The sequence below is a fragment of the Balaenoptera physalus genome, assembly GCF_965194825.1.
Source record: "Balaenoptera physalus genome assembly, chromosome: 7".
In the NCBI taxonomy this organism is placed as follows: Eukaryota; Metazoa; Chordata; class Mammalia; order Artiodactyla; family Balaenopteridae; genus Balaenoptera; species Balaenoptera physalus.
Window position 1 is genome coordinate 80,862,446 of NC_138886.1, and position 27,266 is coordinate 80,889,711.

Here is a 27,266-nt window from a genome sequence, read left to right on the forward strand (position 1 = left end):
ACCGACAAAACCCACATTGTCAGCACATCCTTGTCAAGCACCTACTGAGTGCAGGGACGATAAACTGTGTGTCATGGCGCGGGGGGCGGGGGGTTAGGCCTGCAGAGGATCTGGGGCTCGTAGGATGGCTGCGGGAGGCCGGTGGATACAAGTTGTGGGGAGCAGGGCGATGACAGCTCTAGAACAGAGGTCCCTTCCGGGGCGCGCCTTCGGAACCGCGGCGTCAAGCCGCACAGCCGTCATTTTGGGGCCAAGGGCATCCCCTGCGGCCACCCTCGACCCCCACTGCCGCTTGGCCCTTTAAGGGCAGGGGACACTCGCCGGCGTCACAAAGCGCCGCCACTGCGCGGGCCGGTGGAGAGGAGGCAGGGAAGTGGGAGGAGGAGGAGGAGGAGGAGGGAGAGGAGGGAGAGGAGGGCGGGGGAAGGAGGGGCGCGCGCACGCGCGTCGCGTCGGGCCGCCCGCCGCCGAGAGCCGCCCTCCCTCCCGACGTGCGCCCCTCCTCCCACTCTCCCTCCCTCCTTCTTCTCGGCTCCGTCGCTCCCGCGGCGCGAGGCGCTCTTGCTCTTCTCCTCCTCCTCCGCCGTCGCCCCTCCCCCCGCGCAGCCGCCGCCGCCGCCAGGAGACCCCCGCGTGCCGCGCTCTCCCCCCCCACCCCCGCCCTTCGGCCCCGCGCGCCCTTCGGCCCCGGCGGCCCCCGAGGAAACGAGAGGGCGAGCGAGCGCGGCGCTCCCGGGCCGGCTCGGCCCCGTCCGCTCACCATCGCCGGCCCTCCGCCGCCTTCCTCCGCTTCCACCTCCTCTCCCCCCCCCCCGCCAAGTTGAGGCCCCCTCCGGGGGGGGGAGGCCCGGGACCCGGAGCGAATTTCTCTAACTCTCTCCACCTTCCCCCCACCCGGCCCGAGTGTGAGGAGAAGGGCCCGGCCCGGCCCGCGTCGTGTGTGAGGAGGAACCGGGCCGGCCCACGGGCCGTCTGGGGCCTGGTCCGGGCCACCGGGTGTGTGAAGACAGGGGCCCGGTGCGGGCCGGCCGAGGGCGAGCGGAGCGGAGGGGAGGGGCCTGGTCCGGCCCGGCCGGTGCGTGAGAACTGGGGCCCCGGCCCGGCGCCGCCGTCGCCGCGATGGCCCAGCAGCAGATGACCAGTTCGCAGAAGGCCCTGATGCTCGAGCTGAAATCCCTTCAGGAGGAGCCGGTGGAGGGCTTCCGGATCACCCTGGTGGATGAATCCGACCTCTACAACTGGGAGGTTGCCATCTTCGGACCCCCTAACACCCTCTACGAAGGCGGCTACTTTAAGGTACCCCCGACCCCATCTCAGACCAGGCTCCCCCGGGCGGAGGCTGCCGCTTTCGGTAGTTTTCCCGGCCAAGAGTGGGAGCGCGGGTGAGCGGAGGGGGCTGCTCACCTCGGCAGCTCCCTCCCCCCATCGGTGGAGGCAGGAAGGCCTCGCTCGCTCACCAAGTGCCTTTTCTTTGTCATGGGGGCGGGGGCGGGAGGCCAGACTGCACCGGGAAATAGGAAAGCCTCTTTGGCTAGGGTAGTGGCTACCGGAGGAGGAGGGCGGTCTTTGTTTTGTTTCCCCAGCCGAGGGTGTACGGAAAGAGAGGTGGTCTGTCTTTCCCCTCTCGTCTTCCCATCTCTGCGCCGGCTGGAACTACCCCAGAGGGCAGAGTGACCTGCACTTACGGGATTGGACCTTTTTTGGGGGGAGTGGGGGAGGGGTACCGGCCTGTCATTCCGGAGGCTGCCTAGTGGCCTGACATTTGGGGGGTTTGATGGGCTTCTGGCATAGTGGTGGTTCCAACTTCGCATTCCAGCGGGCGTTAATGGAGAATAGGAACCCTAGGGGTGCTAAACAAGGGTGCCTGCGTTTTCTTGCCATTAGCCACTTGAGGGAACTGTAATTTAGCCCCCTTTCTGTCCTCGTTTTGTATTTACTTCAGTGGTGTTTCAAAATGCCCTTTGTCCTCACCCTGCTACCAACTTTACTGCCCCCGCTCCCCTCACCCCCCGCCTCCCATGTAGAAATATCCACAGAGGGCGGGACATGTTATGTAGAGAGAGAGTTTCCCACTTTAGGGACACAAAATTGAAACCTTTTGCTCAGATGGTTAACTCTAACAAATGGGGGGTGGTCTTACGGATGAAAAGTATCATCTGAGGTGGGATGGTTTCACAGAGTAGGACCGCTCCTTAACGACCATAGACATTGTTTCTGTTGTTTTCCAGGATGTTAGAACAGTGGTTATTATCATTCCTGAATCCAGTAGTTTCTTTATTCCAAGATAGATAACTTGGAGATACTGAGGGGTTTCTGTTTTTGTTTTACCATTTTTTAAGGGGCAAATCACAGATTGAAGGTCGAATGCTTTAAATGGTGGGGGAACAGAGAGCGAGGAAAAGAGTGCTTAGGAATTCATTTAATTTAATTTTTTGTTTCCAAAATTAAGTAAAATAGGGCTGTGAGTCAGTCTTGGTTTGTTTCAAAGGGAGGGGCTATCTTGGCAAAAGTTTTAAATGAGTATCTTAGTCATGTAGTTACGTGTATTTTTAAGGAGTACCCAGTTACTTTAGTTTCTACTCCTCTAAAGGTAGAAGCCTCAGTTTCAGGCTTGAAATTGGGTCTATTTTGTAGAAAATGTCAGGAATTGATAGGGGAATGTTTAATATTCATGTCTGTGATAGTCACTAAATACCTAGTTAAAAATATGTATTCAGTGTTTAGAATATTGTGTATACCAACTGTATGCTTCATGTTTTGTGGTCACCATACGCTGTACTCCTCAGATGCAGATACTTGCAAAATCTACTGGCTAACTTTAGTGAAATGAAGTTTAATTTCCAAAAAGTATCATTGTTTGGGACAATCAGTAGTCAAGATAAATGGATACTAGCTAGAATGATCTTACTCCTATGCAGTTTGTTAAAAAAACAAAACAACAACAAACTGTACATGGAAGGAAATAATAGGTTATATTATTATTAAATTGTAATATTTTTGCTTAAGTAATTGGGAAGGGAGTGTGGTGAACCCTCTCAGTTTGGAATAGGCAGGAGGATTGCCTGTAGCATACACTGATTTAAATTAACTGCTTTTTAATTTCAGTCTTATTTAAAAAGAATGGTTTGATCTCCAGTTTTGTTGTGTTAGATATCTTAATCTTTTTTTTTGCCTTTAATTGTGGCATGTAAAAAAAAATATGAAAAATTTTAAACAGGTTTAGTGTTTTAGTCTTGGGTAAGAATTTTGGTTAGTTTTGTTTCTTCTGCTTTTGGCAAAGGACTTTGGCTTTTTATACCAAAGTCCTTCGTTGGAAAAAGGCAAATTTATGGTCATGAGCAGTTAACACTGGTGATAAGTTTAAAACCATTGTTTTTTATTTCACTGCTTTTGTGAAACAAGGCTTTTAGTGTGTTCCACTACAGCTGCAGTTAAAAGTTGGCACAGACCTTTCTGTACTACTGTTCTCCCTTATCAAATGGTGGTCCTTGAACATTTAATATAATTTATCAATATTTTCAAGTTAAACTCTTCTCTGTTTTGCATTATAGTTTCCAAAGGCGGTGGGCTGCCAGTCATTCTTTAAATTTTTCATAACGTAACTCCTTTACCTTTTACATATTAATAGGCTTCTAACTGATCTTTTTCATCATGAAATAGTTGGCTCCAGTCTGTTTTAACTGTGGCATCTGTTGTAGTAGAGATTTGTGAGACCTGTATTTCACAAATTTGTTTTTTCATCCTATTTTTCTTTTTTAAATATCTTGAATCTGTATGATTCTTAGCTTGGCTGGGCGGGGGGAATCTAGATATATGATGGGCAAAGGTAGTTTCTTGTGTCTGATTTTCTGCATGTTATAAACTCTTCTTTGGCTTCACTATCTTTTTGTCCAATTTCTTGATCTCATTATTCACCCAGTGAATTTCTTTGCTGCTTCGAATTTTTCCTCTGGGGTCAACCATTATAGAACATAAAGTAGGAGATGACTTAGAACACCCAGAACACGTCTGAACTTAATTTTGCTAATGTGGAGAAAGTTGGAATTTTATTATGTTACTGGAAGAATAACTTGTTGATCAAGTGAGCAGTTAGTGATGACTTTTAACACGTTCACCTCCGTTCCTTTAAAAAGAACTGTCTTTTCAAGTAAGTCCTGATAATGATCATAACTTAGTGTGGCTGCTTTAGTATAGAACCTCCTTGGAACTCCTGCATTATTTATCTAAATGCACAATAGCAATGAGTCTAGATACCAGAAAGTGAGAGTGACTCTTTCATGTATGAATAACGTTAAAGTTTAAGTGATGCAGAATGCTTAAAGTATTGCAGTTTTTGTAGTTTTGGTTTTATTCAGTAATGTAGGGGAATGAAATAGGTGTGTTTCTTTTTTGGATAACTCCCAACTAATAAAATTTAGGAAGTATTTGTGATATACTCAAAGTTTTCCATAATAGGATCTTCTTCATCAGACTTACCACTTTGTTTTATATTAAAGAAACTCTTCAATAGTAGTTGTTTTTTAAAATAAAGGACATGCATTATTTTCATTTGTTCTAGAGTAAATGAATCTATTCTTCGCATGCCACCCGCCCCCATGCAAAAAAAAAAAAAACAAAAAAAAACCCCACCAAACTACCAAACTTAACCTCTGTGCCTGGCAATGGTCTTCAGATTATATATAGCACATTCTATTTTATGACTTTAAAGTTCTTAACGTACAGTTGAAACAATTTTTGTAAGCAACTCTTAGTCTTTTTGGTGTAGGGATCCTTTTGAGAACTTGATAAATTTTCTTCGAAAGACAATGAGGACACACAAAGTAGTTTGTATGCATTTTCAGATGGTTAACTGACCTGTTAAGAATCTCTCTTTTGGGACTTCCCTGGTGGTCCAGTGGTTAAGAATCTGCCTACCAATGCAGGGGACAAGGGTCTGGGAACTAAGACCCGACACAGCCAAATAAATAAATAAATATTTAAAAAAAAAAGAAAAAAAAAGAATCCCTGTTTTAAGGGATTGGATTGGCAACTTTAAAAACAAAATTAAACACCTTTGACATTATAAAAGTATTGCTATTTTTTTAGAAAGCAATTTTATGATGAATCAGTCAGTTAAAATTTTCTTAGTTTTAAGTTTTTCCTCAGTTGCTTTAAGAACACCTCTTAGGGCTTTTAGCTGTTACCTTTTCTGGAAGCTGAACTTGTCTTGAGTGCTGGGTGAACTAAAGCAACATTGTAAATGGAAACGTGGTTAATGTCCAATGGTTTGGGGCACTAAATGCAATTTTAGTCCCCTATCCCCAGCCCCCACCTCTGGCAAATATAACACCTCAGCATTTCATAGAGTATGCTTTTACTGTATTAAGTTGATTCCAAGATGCATATTTTTCTAGTTTCACTTCTCAAATTTGGAATGAGTCCATGAAGTCTTAGAATTGCCATCAGCCAGCTGACACTTGTGACCTAGTTGTAAGAGACCCTTCCATTGAAATCTTCTGATAAAATTTTTTTAATGCCAGCATCAGTGTCTTAAATTTGATAAACTAAGGATTATTTCTTTTTGAACCAAGGATTTGTGTCCTCAGTACTTTTTGCTGCTTATTGATTCCCCTTTTTCAGAGGTTTGTGTTCGTAAACAATATTTATTGAACACACATCAAAGGCAAAGCACTGTAGGAAGTGTCACTACCTTTTAGATAGTAAGGAAAAGTATTAGGACATTGATAACCTTAGAGCTTTTATGAATGATCTTCATAAAAATCTTTGTGCAGACTTTGAAATACAGAAATGTGAGGTGTAGGTGTTGCTGACAGAATTGTAATGGTAATTAAAATCAAAGTTTTAAGGCCAGTTAGCGCATTGGTCAACATAACCACAGTTTGTCATGATGAAATGTTCTGTTCCATCTTTGCAACTTAGTATTAGTGGTCCTAGTCTAAGGTTCCAGAAGAATCTGTCTGTTGGAGACAGGTGAAATAAAGGAGATCATCTAAGAAATTGGCCTACTTCTGCTAATCTAGTTATGGGAAAATAACAGGAAGAGTTACAGATTCAGGGTTTAAGACTACAGAACTCCGACTTGCTGAAAGGTCATATTTAAAAGTTTTAATTCTTTTATGTTCCTGAAATTCTTTTGGACTGTTTCGTGTACAGCTAGATAGATATCCAAATAAGACTGAGCTGAGCCTCTTTGAAAGTGTTTTGTCAGCACAGAATTAATTCATTTCAGCTTTATTCAACGAGAAATTGTTATTCAGGGTTTATGCTTATGTATCTTTAAACGAATTGATTCTGAAGTGAATGGAATGATAGATACTAAATTGAAGAGATAATTTTAGTTTGGATTGCCAAGGTTTGATTTTACATAAATATTCTTCCATATGAGAATTGGAATATTCAGATTTGGGAATATGTATTTAAGATAGAAAATGAATATCCACTTTAAGCACCTTTACTTGATTTGTTTTAATAACAAATATAAAAATGTTTTTGTTACAACCCAATAAATTAAATTTCTGTTGTAAACCTATTGGCAAGGTAAGTAGAATGAGCACTTAAAACATGCTAAAACTCTGAAAGTCATATCTAATTGCAGATACACGCTACTATCCTTATTACAGTAATATAGATATTAGTAGCTAACATTTATTGAGTGCTTACTATGTGCCACATACTTTAAATAGAATATCTCACATAATCCTCCTGTGAGGTGTGGCTGCTATTACATATATATATATATATATATATATATATATATATATATATATGGAAACAATAACAGAGTTTGTTTAACTTGCTCGGGGTCCTCATTTAGAAAGTTGTAATACCAAGCTGGACTACCAGACTGCTTGACTCTAAAGCCTGTGTTATTCTCTTGGTGAGAGCTTTTACCTCTCAGGATGTTGTTTGAAGGTGTAAAAGTGGAGCTTTAAGAAAATAAAATTTATGGATGAGACTTCCCTGGCGGTCCAGTGGTTAAGACTCTGTGCTTCCACTGCAGGGGGCACAGGTTCGATCCCTAGTCAGGTAACTAAGATCCCATATGCTGCACCGTGCGGTCCAGAAAAAAAAGGAAAAGAAACTTTAAGGAGCATTTGAAAAGGAACTATTTTTATTTTAAATTTTATAAGTTTAAAGGTCACAAGGTAATTGTCCCTTCAAATTATGGGGAGAGATTGTTATGACTTCAGCTTATAACTCTTAAATTCACTGGAAAAATTGGATTTTGTTGTTGTTGTTGGACTACTTGGATTAGAGAGTAACAAATCATATTGCAGAAGGATTTTTTTTATTGGCAAATTGATTCCTTTAATAGCAACTTTCTCATTAAGGGGAGAGTGGGATGGTGCTAGAGTTGAGAAATATGTCTAAAAAAACTAATCTTGGGGTTAGAAATGATGATAAAACACCTCTGAAGTGATGGTGGGAGATCATAGCGGGAGTTAAATTTCTTAATACAATATTGGTTTATGCTTTTTTTAAAATAGATCTTTATTGGAGTATATAATTGCTTCACAATACCGTGTTAGTTCCTGTTGCACAACAAAACCAATCAGCAATATGCATACACATGTCACCATATCCCCTCCCTCTTGAGTCTCCCTCCCATCCTCCCTATCCCACCCCTGTAGGTCATTGCAAAGCCCAGAGCCGATCTCCCTGTGCTATGCTGCTGCTTCCCACCAGCCAACTATTTTACATTCCGTAGTAAATACATGTAGATGCTACTCTCACTTCGCCCCAGCTTCGCCCTCCCACCCCATGTTCTCAAGTCCATTCTCTATGTCTACCTCTTTATTCCTGCCCTGCAACTAGGTTCATCAGTACCATTTTTTTTTTCTTTTTAGATTTCATATATATGCGTTAGCATATGGTATTTGTTTTTCTCTTTCTGACTTACTTCACTCTGTATGACAGACTCTAGGTCCATCCACCTCACTACAGATAACTCAATTTCGTTTCTTTTTATGGCTGAGCACTATTCCATTGTATATATGTGCCACATCTTTATCCATTCATCTGTCGATGGACATTTATGCTTTTAAGATAATAGTGTCTTAATACTTTTCCAAGTACATTTAAGCACCATAGGAAACTTGAGCAGTGTAAGATTAAAACTTACTTTGTTGTTGTTTCAGTTGAGTCTGTTAACTGGTATTCCTTTTTTTTTTTTTTTTTTTAAAGGGAACGCTGTTTATTTATTTATTTATTTTGGCTGTGTTGGGCCTTATTTTCTGTGTGAGGGCTTTCTGTAGTTGCGGCGAGCGGGGGCCACTCTTCATCGCGGTGCGCGGGCCTCTCACTGTCGCGGCCTCTCTTGTTGCGGAGCACAAGCTCCACACGCGCAGGCTCAGAAAGGCGTGAGTTGTGGCTCACGGGCCTAGTTGCTCTGCAGCATGTGGGATCTTCCCGGACCAGGGCTCGAACCCGTGTCCCCTGCATTGGCAGGCAGATTCTCAACCACTGCGCCACCAGGGAAGCCCTGGTATTCCTTATCTCTGTTAACAGCATCTTTATTTTTTGAACTATTGATACATGTAATAATTTGGATGAGCATTACACTGAGTGAAAAAAAAGTCAATCTCAAAAGGTTACATATTGTATGGTCCCATTTATATAACATTCTTGTTTTTAATAAATTTATTTTATTTATTTATTTTTGGCTGTGTTGGGTCCTCGCTGCTGTGTGCGGGCCTTCTCCAGTTGCGGCGAGCGGGGGCTACTCCTCGCTGTGGTGCGCGGGTCTCATTGCAGTGGCCTCTCCCGTTGCCAAGCGCGGGCCCCAGGCACGCGGGCTTCAGTAGTTGTGGCACATGGGCTCAGTAGTTGTGGCAGTAGTTGTGGCTGTGGGCTCTAGAGCGCAGGCTCAGCAGCTGTGGTGCACAGGCTCAGTTGCTCCGCGGCATGTGGGATCCTCCTGGACCAGGGCTCGAACCTGCGTCCCCCGCGCCGGCAGGCGGATTCCCAACCACTGTACCACCAGGGAAGCCCTATATAACATTCTTGAAATGTCAAAAGTATAAACAAAAACAAGTCAGTGGTTGCTAGGGGGTTAGAGATGTTGGGGTGGGGGGAAGGAAGTGGATGTGATTATGAAGGAGGAGCATGGGGGAGATCTTTGTGGATGGAATAGGTCTATAACTTAATTGTGTTGGCAGTTACACAGATCTACACAGACCATAAAATGATGCAGAACTACACTCATATATTGTACCAGTGTCAGATTCCTAGTTCTAATATGGGACTATAATTATGTAAGATGCAACCATTGGGGGAAGTTTAGTGAAAGGTACAGATCTCTCTTTACTATCTTTGCAAATATATGTTGTGAATCTATAACTATTCTAAAATAAGATGTTAAAAAATTTAATCATCAGAGGAAGCCATATATTCATGCGTTATTACAGCATCTTAAGATCATTGCCATAGTTTCAATCTGTTGTGTCTTTGGATTTTCAAATTTCACAGTTATCTGCTTTTCTGTATTTGCTGCATGGGCAGCTCATGCTTAATTTGAGAGATAAATCCCTTGAAATAATTTGGATTATGTGGCTCATTTGGTAGCATACATAGTAATTCAGATTGTAAACATTGACTGTTTACTACCTCATTGAAAATAACCATGACCCCATTTATAAGATAATATTAAGAATTGGCAAAGTCACAAAAACTTGGACAATATGTAGTAATTCTTTATAGAAACAGAGTGATTTAAAGGTTAGAAAACAGATTTTTAAGTTTACTTGAAACCATACCTGATATATATAAGGCAAAACAAAAAAGTTTCATTATTCAAAGGAATATCCTTCAAATATGATTTGAAACTTTGAATATCCTTCAAATATGATTTGAAACTTTACTTTTGAAATTGTTGGTAGAGGCACAGGTAAAATTAGTCTAATACTTCATGTTCACATTTCATTTTTGACTAAAATATACTATTACTCAGATTATTTCCCTCATTTACCAAGTTGAATCTGAATCACCTTTGGATGTTTTAAAAAAAGTCCACACTGAAGAAGTAAAGATTTGCCACTAATAAGAACATTAAGAAGTGTGCAATAGGTTCTGAAGGCAGTTCTCAAAAAAAGGAGTCTGGAATTGTTTTGAGCAGTGGCAGTCTGGCGTTGTTGGAATGGGTGTATAGCCAGCCTTCTGAGGTGTTTGCTCTGAAGGGGGCAAAGCTCATTTGAGTTCTGGTAGTTGGGTTTAAAACAAACAAACAAAAAAACCTTATTACTTAAGAAGGCTCATCTTGGTCTTGTCACATAACTGCTGTTTCTCCCATTGGTTAAATAGGGATAGGAGTAATATATTTAAGCCATTAAGGGCTAACCCCTGTGGAAAAACTTCAGCCCTAAAGGTAAAAAAAGAAAAAAAACACAACAACAAGGTCCTACTGGATAACATAGGGAACTATAGCCAATATCCTGTGATAAACCATAATGGAAAAGAATATGAAAAAGAATATATATGTGTATAACTGAGTCCCTTTGCTGTACAGCAGAAATTAACATAACATTGTGAATCAACTGTACTTCAATAAAACTTAAAAAGAAAAAAAGTATAGTAACTGTGTCCTCAGGGTTTCTACTCTGAGTTCTTTGGACTTTGTTAATCATATTTCAACATTTACTCTAAATAAGAGTGAGGAAAAAATTACTAGACAAAAAAAGAGACAGCTTACTGAAGATCTGGAAATTCTGTAGAATTTAGATTAAGATCTAAGGAATCTAATATTGAAAGGGTTTTAAGGGGAGAGCACTTACTGAGTTTTGAATTGATGAGTTGCCACTTTTCTTATATGACCATTTTTTTCTGAAGTTATTATTTTTTTTTATTGGTAAATTGTAGAATAAGTTATCTTTTGAGGGAGGTCACATCCTTTGAGAACGACAGTCGTGCCCCCCAATTCTCCATGCAGCTTCAAGAAATAACTGATACCTGAATTTCTTCCGTAGATCTTAGGTGATTCAGTCCCTCGTCTAGAACATAGTGGTAAGACTAGTGGCTCAATATTTGGATTGCTTAGTTCCTCTAGTTGTGCTTTCCCTTTCTGGAAGAAATTGGATTTTATTTGGGTTTTTCCATCAGTGACATTTTTCTATAGTTGCCAGGTTGCCTCAATTAAATCTAATGTTCTTGGTGACTGAAGGTTTAGCTAAAAATTAAGATTGAGTTCTTGGTTATATAATAATATAGCAAATTAGGATCTTTGTAAAGGGCTCCTCTTATAATTTAAGTATTATAAAACATTTAGGAGAGGTTAAGAATTTTGGAGCAGTGATAATGAGAGGCATTAGCAAAACCTGCTAGATAAAGCAACCTTGACTTCTGTAGTCCCATGAAGATCAAGATTGCTTAACCTCATTTTGGAAAATCTAATGAATAAAACAATTAAACCCAGTTTTGTTTTAGCCTTACTTTTCAGAAGACATTAGATCTTTTAAAAGCAGACTAGAAGTGCATTTCAGAAGTGCAGAATTTCTTATAAAGTGGAGGATTTTGAAATAAATGTTATGAATATTTTAATGGTTCTTGATACATTAAAGGAATCAGAATAATTAGAAAAGTATATTTTTATAGCTGTACTTGTGCTTTGATAATACTCTGCATGCATGCAGTTTGTTAAAGAATAATTTTGGTGACTTTTGGCCAAATATATATATTTTTTCTCCCCTCTCCAATATATATAAAGTCTCCTAAATATAAGATTAACTACATCTTGATCATTCTGTTTACATACACACCTTGAATGAAATAATTAATTCTTAACAAGGTAGAGTAGGGAGGGAACTTTTAAAATAGGTTAAATTTCTGTGGCTTATGAACTGTAACAAACAAGCTCTCCTGGGTTGTTGTTCCAGCTACCAGATATATCCTGAAGACTTACATGTCTCCATCTCTAATTAGACCTGTCTTGAGTTTTTGCCTGCCTAGTAGACATTTATACCAGTGTGTCCTATTTACACTAAACACTAAACTGAACTCTACCTTTCCCATAAGCCTCTTCTATATTCATTCTCCTGGATATTGGACATTGTCTACCTAGTCACACAAGCCTAGAAGCTGGAAATCAGTTCAGATGATTTCTGCTTCCTCTTTCCACATATCCAATTATTTTTAGTATCTCATGTCTCTGGTATTTAGCCCCTAATCTTTATTCCTACTCTCACCATGTAAATTCCCACTCAGTTTTCACTCACTTGGACTTTGACAGCAGTGTTTTGTGCCCCTTCAGTCTATAATGCCACCAGAGTAACCTATCTAAAGCTCTAATCTGACCTGTCCCCACCAAAAAAAAAACACAAACAAAAACAAAAACAACTTATCAGTCCATCTTCCACAAAATTAAATAAAAATTCCTTTGTGTGACATACACGGCCCTTCATGATCTGGTTGTTGCTTACTTTTCCAACTGTATTTTCCGTTCTTGCCCCATAGGTGGTCTTTGACAGTGCCATTGCCTAAGCTGTTACCTGTCTGGAATGCCTTTTTCATTTTTCAATGTTTCTCGTGCCCTCTTTAGTCCGTGAACTCCAGCTTGTATCTTAAGACCCAGTTCACTGTGAATGACCTCTTGGATTCTCTCCTGTTAATCCCCACTCTCCCTAATTAGATTGTTTTAAAATAAACCCCAGATATCATATCCTTTCATCCCTAAATATTGGAGTCCCTGAAAAATAAGGAATCTTTTAAAAAATGTAATTGTATTATCCTTACACTTACTAAATAAACAATTCCTTAATATTATCTAATATCCAGTCAGTGTTCAGATTTCCCCAGTTGTCTCATAGATATACTTTTAAGTTAGTTTGAATCAAAACCCACAGTAAGGTCCACGATTGCATTTGGTGATGTGCCTCTTAAGACTGTAATAGATAGATTTCCCTTCTTCCTTTTTAAAAAAATAGCAGCTTTATTGAGATATAATTTACATACAATTCGCCCATTTAAATGTACAATTCAGTGACTTTTAGTATATTCACAGAGTTGTACAACCATCACCACAATTTTAGAATATTTTCATCACTCCAAAAAGAAATCCCATACCCATTAGCAGTCACTCCCCATTTCTCCCCATGCTCTAGGCAACCTGTCTGCTTTCTGGGACTATAGGTTTGCCTATTTTGTAAACATATAGATTTGTATTTCATATAAATGTAATCATATAATATATGGCCTTTCACTTAGCATATTGTTTTCAAGATTCATATATGTTGTGGCATGTATCAATACTTCATTCCTTTTCATTGTTAAATAATGTTCCATTGTATGGACATTTTATTTATCCATTCATCAGTTGATGAACATTTAGGTTGTTTTCCACTCTTAGGCAGTTATAAATAATGCTGATACGAACATTTGTGTACAAGTGTTTTCATTTCTCTTGAGTATTTACCTAGGAATAGAATTACTGGGTCATATGATAACTCTATGTGTAACTATTTGAGGAACTGCCAGACTGTTTTCCAATTTTACATTCCCACCAGTAGTATGATGGTTCTAATTTCTCTACATCTTCAGCAACACTTGTTCTCTCTCTCTTTAAAAAAGAAAAATTGTTTGTTGGCAACTGAATATATTTAATTGCTGAACTGCTGTCTTCAGTTTTAAGACATTAAAACTAGACTGATGATAATTATATTTTATTCCAAACTAAATATATTATTATAGTACCAAAAGTAAAGTTACTATGTTTCTAACCCTGAAGGTCATCAGACATTTGTTATAAAGTAATTATGATAAGTTTTGGCCCGAAATCTGGTTAGCTACCTATTTTTTCCACATTATTTCTTCTCTGCTTTAACTCATAAACATCTTCGTGCAGGACTTAGTCTTATCTCAGCGGAGCCACTTAAATTTAGTTTAGTAGATTTGGTGGGGAAAAATACTAAGTTCATGATGGATTAATCTATCATGTAGGTGTTATATAGGAATATATTTTTTCCTAACATTAAAGATGTAATGAGGAACATTTATTAAGGGTGTTCATTTATTATTTTTCTTAAAATTAATCTAGGAAAACAATTCAAGCAGTATGAAAGTCTTTCTCTCCCCCGAAAATCACTTAACTGTTTGATTGTAATGCTCCAGAAACATTCTATGTATCTACAAACGTATCTATGCATTTTAAAACTATGAATGTGGTTATACTATAAGTATTTTTCTGCATCTTGCTTTTTTTATTTTTTATTTTTATTTATTTTTTTGCTTTTTTTAAAACAAATTTATTTATTTACTTATTTTTGGCTGCATTGGGTCTTCGTTGCTGTGCGCGGGCTTTTCTCTAGTTGCTTCAAGCGGAGGCTACTCTTTGTTGTGGTGCGCGGGCTTCTCATTGCGGAGCACTGGCTCTAGGTGCGCAGGCTTCAGTAGTTGTGGCACGCAGGCTCAGTAGTTGTGGCTCGTGGGCTGTAGAGCACAGGCTCAGTAGTTGTGGTGCATGGGCTTAGTTGCTACGCGGCATGTGGAGTCTTCCCGGATCAGGGCTAGAACCCATGTCCCCTGCATTGGCAGGCGGATTCTTAACCACTGCACCACCAGGGAAGTCCATGCATCTTGCTTAAAAAAGTTTATTTTGGAGATCTTTCCATTATTAATATTTATGGGTTATCTCATAATTTGTAACTGTTGCACAATATTCTAGTTGTTAAGGATGTACTTTATTTATTCCCCTATTGATGAAAAATTGTTTTCAGCTCTTTACTCTGATAAGCAAGGCTGAACAGGAAACTTTTACATACCTCTATACTTTTGTGAGTGGATTTGCTGGATTAAAGGGTATGTGTATTTAATTTTACTAGATAGTCAAATTACCCTTCAAAAAATGTTAATATATATTCTGTGAGGAAACATATGGGTATTGTCAAAGTATAAAATTTGCAGTCCTGATAAATCAGCCTTTATGATGGTTGTTTCTTTTCTTTCCTTTTTTATTTATTTGTTTATTTTTGGCTGTGTTGGGTCTTCGTTGCTGCGCGAGGGCTTTCTTTAGTTGCGGCAGGCAGGGTCTACTCTTCGTTGCGGTGCGTGGGCTTCTCGTTGCAGTGGCTCTCTTGTTGTGGAGCACAGGCTCTAGGTGTGCAGGCTTCAGTAGTTGTGGCGCATGGGCTCAGTAGTTGTGACTCACGGGCTCTAGAGCACAGGCTCAGTAGTTGTGGCGCACGGGCTTAGTTGCTCCATGGCATGTGGGATCTTCCTGAACCAGGGATCGAACCCATGTTCCTGCATTGGCAGGCAGATTCTTAATGACTGCACCACCAGGGAAGTCTGGTTGTTTGTTTGTTTCTTATTTATTTATGGCTGCGTTGGGTCTTAGTTGCTGCACACGAGCTTTCTTTAGTTGCGTCGAGCGGGGGCTACTCTTGGTTGCAGTTTGTGGGCTTCTCATTGCAGTGTCCTCTTGTTGCGGAGCACGGGCTCTAAGCACATGGGGCTCAGTAGTTGTGGCACGCGGGCTCTAGAGCGCAGGCTCGGCAGTTGTGGCGCACAGGCTTAGTTGCTCCGCAGCATGTGGGATCTTCCTGGACCAGGGCTCGAACCCGTGTCCCCTGCATTGGCAGGTAGATTCTTAACCACTGTGCCACCAGGGAAGCCCTAGTTGTTTCTTTTAATTGTGAATGAAATTTAGCTTACTTTCATGTCATTGGCCATTTGTAATATTTATGCAAGTTAACTGTACTTGTTCTTTGCCCATTTTTCTTTAGGTTTTTTTTTTTTTAATAGAATAAAGGCTGCTTGCATAAAGGAAGTTAGTCATTGGTCAGATGTATTGCATGTTGCAAATATCTTTTCTTTGTGTGTCATTTATTAATGATGTAATTTAAAATATTGTGCTTAGAATTCTGTCCAATGTTAAACATGAAGACAAGTGTAGAGAAAGTTGTGTTGTAACTGTTGTGACAGCCGAGGAGAAGAATTTGTAGGGTTTAGAGTAAGTTCTCTTAACATTGTCATGTGGGTTACTCATATCTTAATGAACAAGCTTGATACTAATAATGTATAAGCTGATACGGAGGTACCTCTATTTTTCTGTGTAAGTGGCAGTAACACTTTTTTTTTTTTTTAAACTCAAAATATGGGCTTCCCTGGTGGTTCAGTGGTTAAGAATCCGCCTGCCAATGCAGGAGACACGGGTTCGAGCTTTGGTCCTGGAAGATCCCACATGCTGCGGAGCAACTAAGCCTGTGCGCCACAACTGCCGAGCCTGCGCTCTATAGCCCGCGAGCCACAACTACTGAGCCTGCGTGAGCCTAGAGCCCGTGCTCTGCAACAAGAGAAGCCACCGCAATGAGAAGCCTGCGCACCACAAGGAAGAGTAGCCCCCGCTCACCGCAACCAAAGAAAGCCCACGCACAGCAACAAAGACCCAGTGCAAACAAAAATAAATAAAAAATAACTAAATTTTAAAAAAAAACTCAAAATATTTATACCCAGTTATAAGTGAACACATGTTTATGGTAGAAAGTTTTTAAAGTTCTTGAAACTATGAAAAAAAAGTCACTTGTGGGCTTCCCTGGTCGTGCAGTGGTTAAGAATCTGCCTGCCAATGCAGGGGACACAGGTTTGAGCCCTGGTCCGGGAAGGTCCCACATTCCGTGGAGCAGGTAGGCCCATGCGCCACAACTACTGAGCCTGCACCTTAGAGCCTGTGAACCACAACTACTGAGCCTGCGAGCCACAACTACTGAAGCCCGTGTGCCTAGAGCCCGTGCTCCACAACAGGAGAAGCCACTGCAATGAGAAGCCCGCGCATCGCAACGAAGAGTACACACAACTGGAGAAAGCCCACACGCAGCAATGAAGACCCAACACAGCCAAAAATAAATAAATGAAATAAATTAATTTTAAAAAATCTTTAAAAAAGTCACTTGTAATGATGCTATCCAGAAATAATACTTTAAAGTATATTTCTTCTGAAATACACTATATTTCATCTAAAAAGTTGGATACTGTGTATCCATTTAAAAAAAACTTAACATATTTTGAACATTTTCCCAACTAGTCATTATTTAACCTTTCCCCTTTTGTTGGGTCTGCAGATTTATTTTGCTTTCTAAACAATACTATGTTGAACACATTTTTATATCTATATTTGTGTTTTTCACATAAGTTTCTGGTACTGGATATATTGGGTCAAAAGTTATGAGTGCCTACATATTATCATATTTAGAGAACATATTTTGAACTGGTTTTGACAAGATAAAATGCAACAGTAAAAATGCCAGTTTTCTTGAGGGCAAGGAAACCACTAAGGAGATGACTATTATGGCTTTAGTTTTAAATAATAATGTATCGAGAAGTTAAAGGAACTAGAATAATCAAAACAATTTCGAAAAAGAACGAAGTTGGAAGACTCACAATATCCAATTTTAAGATGTACTGTAAAGCTACACTAATCAAGACAGTGTGGTGTATTGACTAAAGGCACGGAATAGATGGCCCAGAAATAAGATATAGTCAACTGATTTTTTGACAAAGGTGCAAACATACTTCAATGGAGAAGGGATAGTCTTTTCAAATATATGATGTTGGAAAACTGGGCATCCACATGTAAAGTGAGCCTCAACCTATATAACATATATTTTATACAAAAATTAACTCAAATGGATCATAAACCTAAATGTAAAACATAAAGCAGTAAAACCTTTAGAAGAAAGCATTGGAAAAAGTCTTCTTGACCTAGGGTTTGGCAAAGAGCTCTTAAATACAGTACCAAAAGCATGATCTGTGAAAGAAAAAATTGGTGAAGGTGGACTTCAGAATCAGAATTTAAAACTTTTTCCTGTGAAGGACACAGTTAAAGAGAATGAAAAGACACGCCATGAATTGGGAGAATATATTTGCAAACCACATATCTTAGAAAGGACTTAACATCCAGAATTTATGAAGAGCTTTCAAAACTCAACATAGGGGGAAAATACCCCTAAAAAATCAACAACCCAATTTCAAAAATGGGTGAAAGATTTGAACAGATATTTCAGTAAAGACGTTTGGATGGCTTATAAGCACATGTAAAGATGTTCATCTTTAGTCATTAGGGAAATGCAAATTAAAACCACAATGAGGTGCCATTTACGTATCTTTTAGAATGGCTAAAATAATAAAATACTGCACTGACAGTACTGAGTATTGGTGAGGATGAGGATTAGCTGAAACTAATACTTCTGGTGAGAATGTAGACTCTGGAAAAGTCTGTCAGTTTATTACAGAGTATGCAATTACCATCTGTCTCAACAAGCCCATTTCTAGGAATTTGTCTTAGGGCAATATAAACTTACTGTTTACACAAAAATGTGTATGTGAATGTTTGTAGCAGCACTATTCATAATTGCCCCAAACTGGAAACAACCCAAATGTCCTTCAGTGGTTGAATGGATAAGTAAACTGGTATATCTATATTATGGAATGCTATTCAGCAATAAAAAGGAATCAAGTATTGACATACTAGTAATATGGATAAATATCAAAGGCATTATGGCAGTCACATAAGATTACATTCTGAATGGGTCTGCTAACACGATATTCTCGAAAAGACAAAACTGTAGGCACAGAGAACAACAGATCAGTGGTTGCCAGGGTTTAGGGGTGGAGGAAGGGTTTGACTACAAAGGGATAGCGTGAGGGAATTCTTTGTGGATATTGGAATTGTTTTGTATTCTACTTATGGTGGTGGTTACAATAATCTATGTACATGCTAAAACTTATAAAAGTGTATGCCGAGGAAGTGAATACTGCTAGATGTAAATTTAAAAAGTAAAAAAATTATAGATTTAATTATCTTATAATTTTATTTGTTGATTATACCTCAGTAAGGCTGAAAAAATAAGACAGTAAAAATTTTAAAGAATAAAAGAAAATGTCCTTGTTTTAAAAAAAGATGCAGAAATGACTTTGTTATAAATAACAGAGTACCACAGACTGAGTAGCTTATAAACAACAGAAATTTATTTTTCACAGTTCTGAAGGCTTGAAGTCTGAGATCAGGTTGCCATCATGGTCAGGTTCTGGTGAGGGCTCTCTTCCAGGTTGTAGACTTATTGTATCCTTACGTGGTAAGAAAGAGGGCAAGAGAGCTCTCTGGGTTCCCTTGTTTTAAGGGTGCTGATCCCATTAACGAGCGTTCTACCCTCAAGACCTAATTGCTGCCCAAAGTCCTTCTTCCTAATATCATCACATTTGGGGTTAGGATTTCAGCATGAGTTTTGGGGGACATAAATTTGGTCCATTGCAAACAACATCCAGCATTGGCATAAAATATTACAATTTAGTTGTATCTTTAGGATAAATTCCTAGGAATAGATTTTATGGTTCAAATATGTTTACATCTAAAGACATTTGTTACAAATTTAATATGATTTTCACAAAAATTAGATTGAAGCAAGTTCCTGAAGGATATTTAGATTTTCATTTTCTTTCCTGAGTGATATCCAATGCCTGAGTAGTATTGGTATTGAATACTAACAACTTTTAAGTTTAATAACCAGTTACGTAGAAACTAGAGGAGGAGAAAAAGTAAAAGAAGGCAGATATCAATCCATTTCAACATAAGTAAGGATTCCCAAAATTTAGTGCTTTTCATTAGAATTAAAGTATTTTGGGAGGTAGTGAATTTTTTGTTCCTGGGGATAGTCAAATACATGTTGGATGACACCTAGGGACAGTGTTCTAAGAGGATATTAATCATCTGCATGAGTGATTAAACTGCTTTAGAATCATGTTGGAAACTTTTAGAAATAAAAGATTCCTGGCTCTATTCTTACACACTATTTTATAGATTCAGTCTTTTTTTTTTTGGCTGCTCCTTGTGGCATGTGGGATCTTAGTTCCCCGACCAGGAATCGAACCCATGCCCCCTGCAGTAGAAGCACTGGGTCTTAACCACTGGACCTCCAGGGAAGTCCCTAGAATCAGAATATTTTGAGACTCTGGTGGGCATCTCCAGGTGATTCTGATGTAAAGCAAGGTTCCTATTGCTGAGATTCAGTATGATTCTATGTTTTGCTTTATTTTCTGGGTAGAGTGCATTTATGTTCCAAAGGTAATGCATCTATAAGTTCTTTATTAGCCAAAAAAGGATACTTTAAAATTCATTGTTATGTAGCTTCTCTCTACCACCAAATACTTATCTTCCCCTCCTACAGGTGAAACACACACCCATGAAATTATAAACAAATTTTTTTAAGCTTTGGAATTGTTGTTAATAGCTTGCCTAATTTTATTCTAAGGATTTTTGTGCATGATTTTTAAAAATTGAAGTATAGTTAATTCACAGTGTTGTGTATGTATGATGTTTTTAATGAGTAGTTGACAGTTTTGATTTTTGTTCAGATAAGGAAGTTGTTTCATAACATATCTGATGTATTTCTGAGTCAGTAATAAATTTCCTTAGTAAATGAGAACATGAGTAGAAAGTATTGCTAAACTGAATATTATAGCTTCTTAGGTAATGCTTTACCACTTACGGAAGGATTTGGGGCCTAAGTACACCATCAATATGTTCTTTCTCATATATAATTAAAATTGTCAATATTAACTTCAGAAATATGGAAAACATTTATTTTAAAGTTTGTTATTTTTATTGTTAGTTTCATCATTAAAGATTTATTGAGCACTTACTATGTGTCAGGTACTGTTGTAGGTGCTGAGGAAACAGTGAACAAAAACCAAAAATTTCCTACTTCATGGAGCTTTCATCCTAGTGGGAGAGATAAGCAGTGAACAAAAAAGTATGTGCCGACTTAGAAGTGGTAAGTTCTGAGGAGAGAAGTGGGAAGCAGTGAGGTAGGGTCTGAAGCTGGGAAGAGGATATTAAAATTTTTCTTTGTGTGTGACATTTTAGACATCTCTGAAGAAAGGTGAAGGTGGCTTTTGGAGTGAAATCATAAGGAAAGGATAGAGCTAACCATGAGGCTATGTGGAAGAGCATCTTACTGGAGAGCTGAAGAATAGAGTATTGGGGACTTCCCTGGTGGCGCAGTGGATAAGCCTCTGTGCTCCCAATGCAGGGGACCTGGGTTCAATTCCTGGTCAGGGAACTAGATCCCACATGCATGCTGCAACTAAGGGCTCACATGCCACAACTGAGGAGCTGGCAAGCTGCAACTAAAGGAGCCCTGGAGCCACAACTGAGGAGCCCACGTGCTGCAACTAAGAGCTGGTGCAACCAAAAAAAAAAAAGAATATTGTTCTTTAGTGTATGCCCTCCTGAGTTAATCAAGTAGAAGGCAGTGAGTAAAAAGTTGAATTGTTTTCTGTTGTAAAGGCTTGTGGTTAGATTTTTTTTTTTTAAGTGCTGTTTAGTGTTAACTAATTTATTGGGTTTTTATGGGTTATGATTTGAGTCTACAAGCAACTTTAGAGATTATAGCCTCAAGGTTGCCACTTAAAACTATTGATGATATTTATTTTTCAGTGGAGTTGGAGAGTAGGCGTTAAGTATTTTAGTGATCCTTTGTTTTATTGTGCTGAATCTTGTTCTTAATGTGAAAGAACAGAGAGGCAGTATAGTATAGTGGTTAAAAATATGAACTCTAGAGTTGGACAGCTAGGTTCCAGTTCAGGGTCTATAGCTGTGATCTTGGGCAGATTATTTAACCTCTGTATGTTTTAATTTCTCTTGTAAAATGGGGGAAAGTATGGCATCTGCTCTGTCAGGGGAACTGTGAGAATTAAATACAGTATGTTAGTACATGTAGAAGTACTTAGAATGTGCCTGCTATATAAAAAGCACTCAATTAGTGTTAGTTGCTACTAATGTTAGCTATACTGTTTTGAATGGTGCTTTTCAGTTTATAAGTTAATACATGTGCAAGGTAAAAATAGTATAAAGTGATATTAGGTGATGAGTTTTATATGCCTACTACGTTAACACCCCTCCCCCATATCCTTGGTCTTACCTCCTAGAGGTTTTTTTTTTTTTTAATTTAAAAAATAATTTATTTAAAAAGTTGTGGTAAAGTGTATATAACATAACAGTTCCCATTTTTGACCTTTTAAAAGTGTGTATTCAGTACTTAATGCCATTGATTTTTAAATTTTATTTATTTATTTGGCCATGCTGCGTGGCCTGCAGGATCTTAGTTCCCTGACCCGGGCTTTTGGCAGTGAAAGTGTGGAGTCCTAAGCGCTGGACTGCCAGGGAATTCCCTGAGTTTTGTATTTTAAAAGCTATCTAGTTTTTTTGCTATGGGAGAAAAACACGTAATATATCATCTACTTCCCCTCTGTTGTATAGCCTCCCAATTTTGTAATAGTTTCTTAAACTTTAAAATTTCTTGTTTTGAGTTAAAACACTTTTAAAAAGTAGAAGTTATCAATGTCCCTAATTTAAAGAATCAAATGAGTTCCACAAAGTTATTACATAAAATAGCAGTCCTCCAAACACCCCTCTTCCCCATTTCTACCACTCTACATGAAACAACTTCTAATTCTTTCAGCTTATTATTTTGGCATTTACCTACTTGTAAATAGTCTGCGTCTGTTGCTACTTCTTTTTTTTGGCCGCACCCCGCACGGCTTGAGGGATCTTAGTTCCCCGACCAGGGATCAAACCCCGGCCCTCAGCAGTGAAAGTGTGGAGTCTTAACCGCTGGACCGCCAGGGAAGTCCCACTAGTTTTCAATTTCTAAATTTTATTCATTATATATGATAGCTCCCCACGGAAGATAAGGATTTCATTCTTTTCCCTCAACCTCCTCCTCTCTCCCTGCAACATACATGTACATACATTCACACATACATGCATGTAGATTTCTTCAGTCTCCCAGTAAAGTTATATCATAATTATAGATCTTCACTGCTTACAGTCTTAAGATGTAATTAAATAGTTTTCATTTCCCACATACATTTTGTTTTCCATGTAATTATCCTTTTTTTTCTTAGTTTTCTATATATTTACCACTAATTCTAAGAAATTTTACTAACAGCTTTGTTGCAATATAACTCACATTATCATATAATTCACCAATTTAAAGTATATAATTCAGTGGTTTTAATATATTTAGAGTTGTGCAGCCATTATTATAATCATTTTTAGAAGATATTTTCATCACCGCCCAAGAAAACCTTTTGTCCATTAACAGTCACACCCCATTTCCCCTCCTCTTCAAACTTAGGCAACCACCAGTCTACTTTCTATCTGTATAGATTTGCCTATTCTGAACATTTCATATAAATGGAATTATACGATACATAATATGTGATCTTTTGTGACTGACTTCTTTCACTTAGCCTAATGGTTTCAGGGTTCATCCGTGTTGTAGCACGTATCAGTACTTCATTCCTTTTTATTGCTGAATAATACTCCATTATATGGACATACCACATTTTGTTTATCCATTCATCTGTCGATGGACATTTGGGTTGTTTCTACTTTTTGGCTATTATGAATAAGGCTTCTGTGACTATTTATGTACAAGTTTTGTGTGAACATACATTCATTTCTCTTGGATGTATACCTAGGAGTCAGATTGCTAGATCATGTGGTAAATGTATTAGCCTTTTGGGGAATTGCCAGACTGTCTTTCAAAGTGGCTGCATCATTTTACCTTCCCACTTGGTCTCCTGGAGTATTCTGAACTTCATTCTGTATGGTTGCTTTTTCTATACCTAGTTCACAGCTGTTATCTGAGTTCACACCCTTCACCTTCGTCCTGGGTATTTCATGAAAGCTCCTTCTACCTGTGTTGGAGTGGCTCTTTCCTATATCTTCTCTGTCTTCTTTGATTGATTCTTTTGTTTTGGTTTATCACATCCTTGAGTAGATTTTTGAGGAAGTATGCATAGCAGGTAAATTTTTTGAATTCTTCTAACTTTATACTTGAATTGCTTGGCAGGGTATAGAATTCTAGGTTGGGAATCACATACCTTTAGAATTTTGAGGCTATTGCTTTTTGTCTTCTTGGTTCTAGAAGTGCTGTTTGAAATTCAAAGCCATTCTAAGTCCTGTCCGTTGTATGTGAACTGTTTTCTTCCAGAAGTTTGCAGGATCTTCTTTGTGTTCCCAGTGTTCTGAAATTTCACATTACTATAGGTACTTTCAGTCTGGAAACTCATGTTCTTCAGCATTGGGAAATTTTCTTGAATTATTTAAATGATATTTTCTCCTATTCATTTTTGCTGTTTTCTTTTGGAAGCACCGATTATCAGGATATTGGATTGCCTAGATTAATTCTCTAATTTAAAAAGTCTTTTTCTCTGATCTGATTTTCAGTTTCTTTGTGTTTTTACTACTTTTTATCTCACCTTTATCTTCCATCCTTTCAATGGAGCTTTTTGTTTGTGTTTTGTCTGGCGTTTTTTTGGAGTATAATTTACATGCAATAAAATGTGCCAGTTTCAAGTGTGTGATTTGATTAGTTTTGAGAAATGCATACACCCCATTTAGCCACCACCACAGTAAAATTATGGAACATTTCCATTATTCCAGAAAGTTCCCTCCCTTTCCAGTCATTTCTCCCACACCATTCTAGGCAACCACTGTGGTTTTCTATCACCATAGCTCTTAGTTTTTCCTGTTGCAGGAAATCATACAGTATGTATTCTTGGGTTTAGCTTCTTTTGCTCAACATAGTGTTTTTGAGATTCACATATGTTACATGTATGGTAGTTTGTTCCTTTTGTTGAGTAGTATTCCACTGTATCAGTATACCTTAATTTGTTTATCCATTTCTCTGTTGATAGATACTTGAATTGCTTCCGATTTTTGGCTATTCTGAATAAAGCAATTATTATGAACATTCATGTTAAGGTCTTTTAGTGGATATTTACTTATTTCTCTTGGGTAAATACCTAGGAGTGGAATTTGTTGTATGTTTATTTCTGCTGTTTTATTTAATTTCTAAGAGCTCTCTTTTGATATCCGATTTTAAAAACTTAACATTCTAAAATAAATTTAAAAAAATAACATTCTGTTTTTGAGTCATGGTTGAAGTGTCTCCTCTTAATTCTCTGAACACACTACTTATAAATACATACATATAATGTAATGTATAATATGTATGTTTTAAAAGTTTACTTTCCCTTGTAGGCTGTTTCCTCCAGATTTTTTTTGTTTTTGATAGGTGTGTTTCATGTTAAATACTTTCCCCAGATGTCTTGTAATCTTTGGTTATCTGCTTAATGGTTTTTAGTTGAGGTATAACATATGTACAGGAAAGGGTATATATCTTAAGGGTACAGCTTAATGAACTTTTACTGTACACTCTCTCATATATTCACTGCCTAGAACAAGAGAGAGAACATTTTTAGTTCCCCAGAAGGCACCATTGTACCACTTCCAAGTCAGTACCTTCATTCTCCTATAACCATTAATTATTCTGAAGACTTATATCACCACGATTTAGTCTTGCCTATTTTTCAACTTCATATAAGTGAAATTGTTCCATTTTTTTTCTTCTCTACTTGTTTGTTATACATTCTTTAATTGGTTTCATTGGTTACCCTGGATCAGAGTTTTTCAGCCTTAGCACTATTGACATTTGGGGCCAGATAGTTTTTTGTTTGGGGGTGGAGGGGGCTGTCCTGTGTGTTGTAGGATGTTTAACAGCATCCCTGGTCACTACCCACTAGATATCAGTAGCAACCCCCCATTTCCCAGTTTTGACAACCAAAAATGTCTTCAGACATTACTGAATGTCCCCTCGGGGGCAAAATACTCCCTGGTTAAGAACCATTGCCCTAGATATTTCAGTATGCATTGTTAATTTATTACAGTTTAAGTTAATGCTTTTCAAAGAATGCAAGAACTGTACAGCAGTTTAATTCCATCCCATCCCCCTTGCCCTTTGTGCTATCGATGTTGTATATTTTAGTTCCACCTGTCTTATAAACCTCTAAGGCAATAACATTGTAGTTTTATATAGTTATCATTTTTAATCTTTGTATTGTAAAATAAGCGGAAAATCTCACACACAAACTTTTTTTTTAAAATTTTTAATAAATAAGGCAAACATCCTTGTAACCACACCACCTAGGTCAAGAAGTAGAACTTTTCAGCCATCCCGGAATCCCTCTACATGTCCCATTTCAGTTACAAACCTGTGCCTCCCCGCTCCCATAACTACTGTTCTGACTTTTATAGTAATTCATTTCCTTATTATTTTTTGTCTTATCACCAAGTGTGCATTCGTAAACACTGTAGTTTAGTGTTATTCAGTTTTTTAAATTTGGTATCTTTTAAATATCTTTTAATCTACAGTTTACCTCTCTGTCCCTTTCTTTTACTTAGTTTTTCTGTTGAAGAATGCTTGCCAAAATGTGAATTTTACTGATTGCACACTCATGTTGCAGTTCAGCATGTTCCTTCATCCTCGGTATTTATTGCAAATTGGTAGTTGGATTCAGAGTCTTGGTCAGACTCTGGTTCAGTCTCTTTGATATTATTATAGGCAGTGCTGTGTTCTTTCATCAGGAGGCACATTACTGGGTTTCTCTCTTTTTATGATGATAGCAGTTGGGCTCAATGCCCAGATCTATTAAATTATTTGTAGTTGCAGAATAGTGACCAATCTGTTATTTCTTTTTCATTTATTAGTTGGAATACTTTTATTAAGAGATGCTTCTGCTTGTCTACTACAGTTGACCCTTGAATGACATGGATTTGAACTGTGTGGGTTCACTTATATGTGGACTTTTTTCAATAAATATGTGCTACAGTACTACACAATCTGCTGTTGGTTGAGTCCATGGATGCAGAATCACATATATGGAGGACTAACTGTAAAGTTATGTGCAGATTTTCAGCTGCATGGAGGGTCAGCACCTCTAACCCGTGTGTGGTTCAAGGGTCAAGTGTATTTATTTATTTAGTTAGTTTTTAAAAATTAATTAATTAATTAATTTGGCTGCGTTGGGTCTTTGTTGCAGTGCGTGGGCCTTCTCTAGTTGTGGCGAGCGGGGGCTACTCTTTGTTACAGTGCGTGTGGTTCTCATTGTGGTGGCTTCTCTTGTTGTGGAGCACGGGCTCTAGGCGCACGGGCTTCAGTAGTTGTGGCTTGTGGGTTCTAGAGCGCAGGCTCAGTAGTTGTGGTGCATGGGCTTAGTTGCTCCTCGGCGTGTGGGATTTTCCCGGAGCAGGGCTCGAACCTGTGTCCCCTGCATTGGCAGGCGGATTCTTAACCATTGCGCCACCAGGGAAGTCCCTCAACTGTATATAGTTATCCAGAAGTACAAGTTATATAGGAAAGGTAGGATAGATGCTTGATTCTTTGCTTTTATCACTTTTCAAGATAGATTAGTTCCTTATAATCCCCTAAGAGAAA

General features: G+C 38.7%; 1 protein-coding gene across 1 annotated transcript in view; it reads left to right on the forward strand.

Moving 5' to 3' along the window:
• The first annotated feature begins 506 nt into the window (after positions 1–506).
• UBE2R2 (ubiquitin conjugating enzyme E2 R2) overlaps positions 507–27,266 on the forward strand; it is an 88,431-nt gene continuing 61,671 nt past the window's right edge. Inside the window, exon 1 of the mRNA XM_082467638.1 lies at positions 507–1,296. Coding sequence (XP_082323764.1) covers positions 1,120–1,296 — 177 coding nt within the window. The 5' untranslated portion in view covers positions 507–1,119. The remainder of the gene's footprint in view (positions 1,297–27,266) is intronic.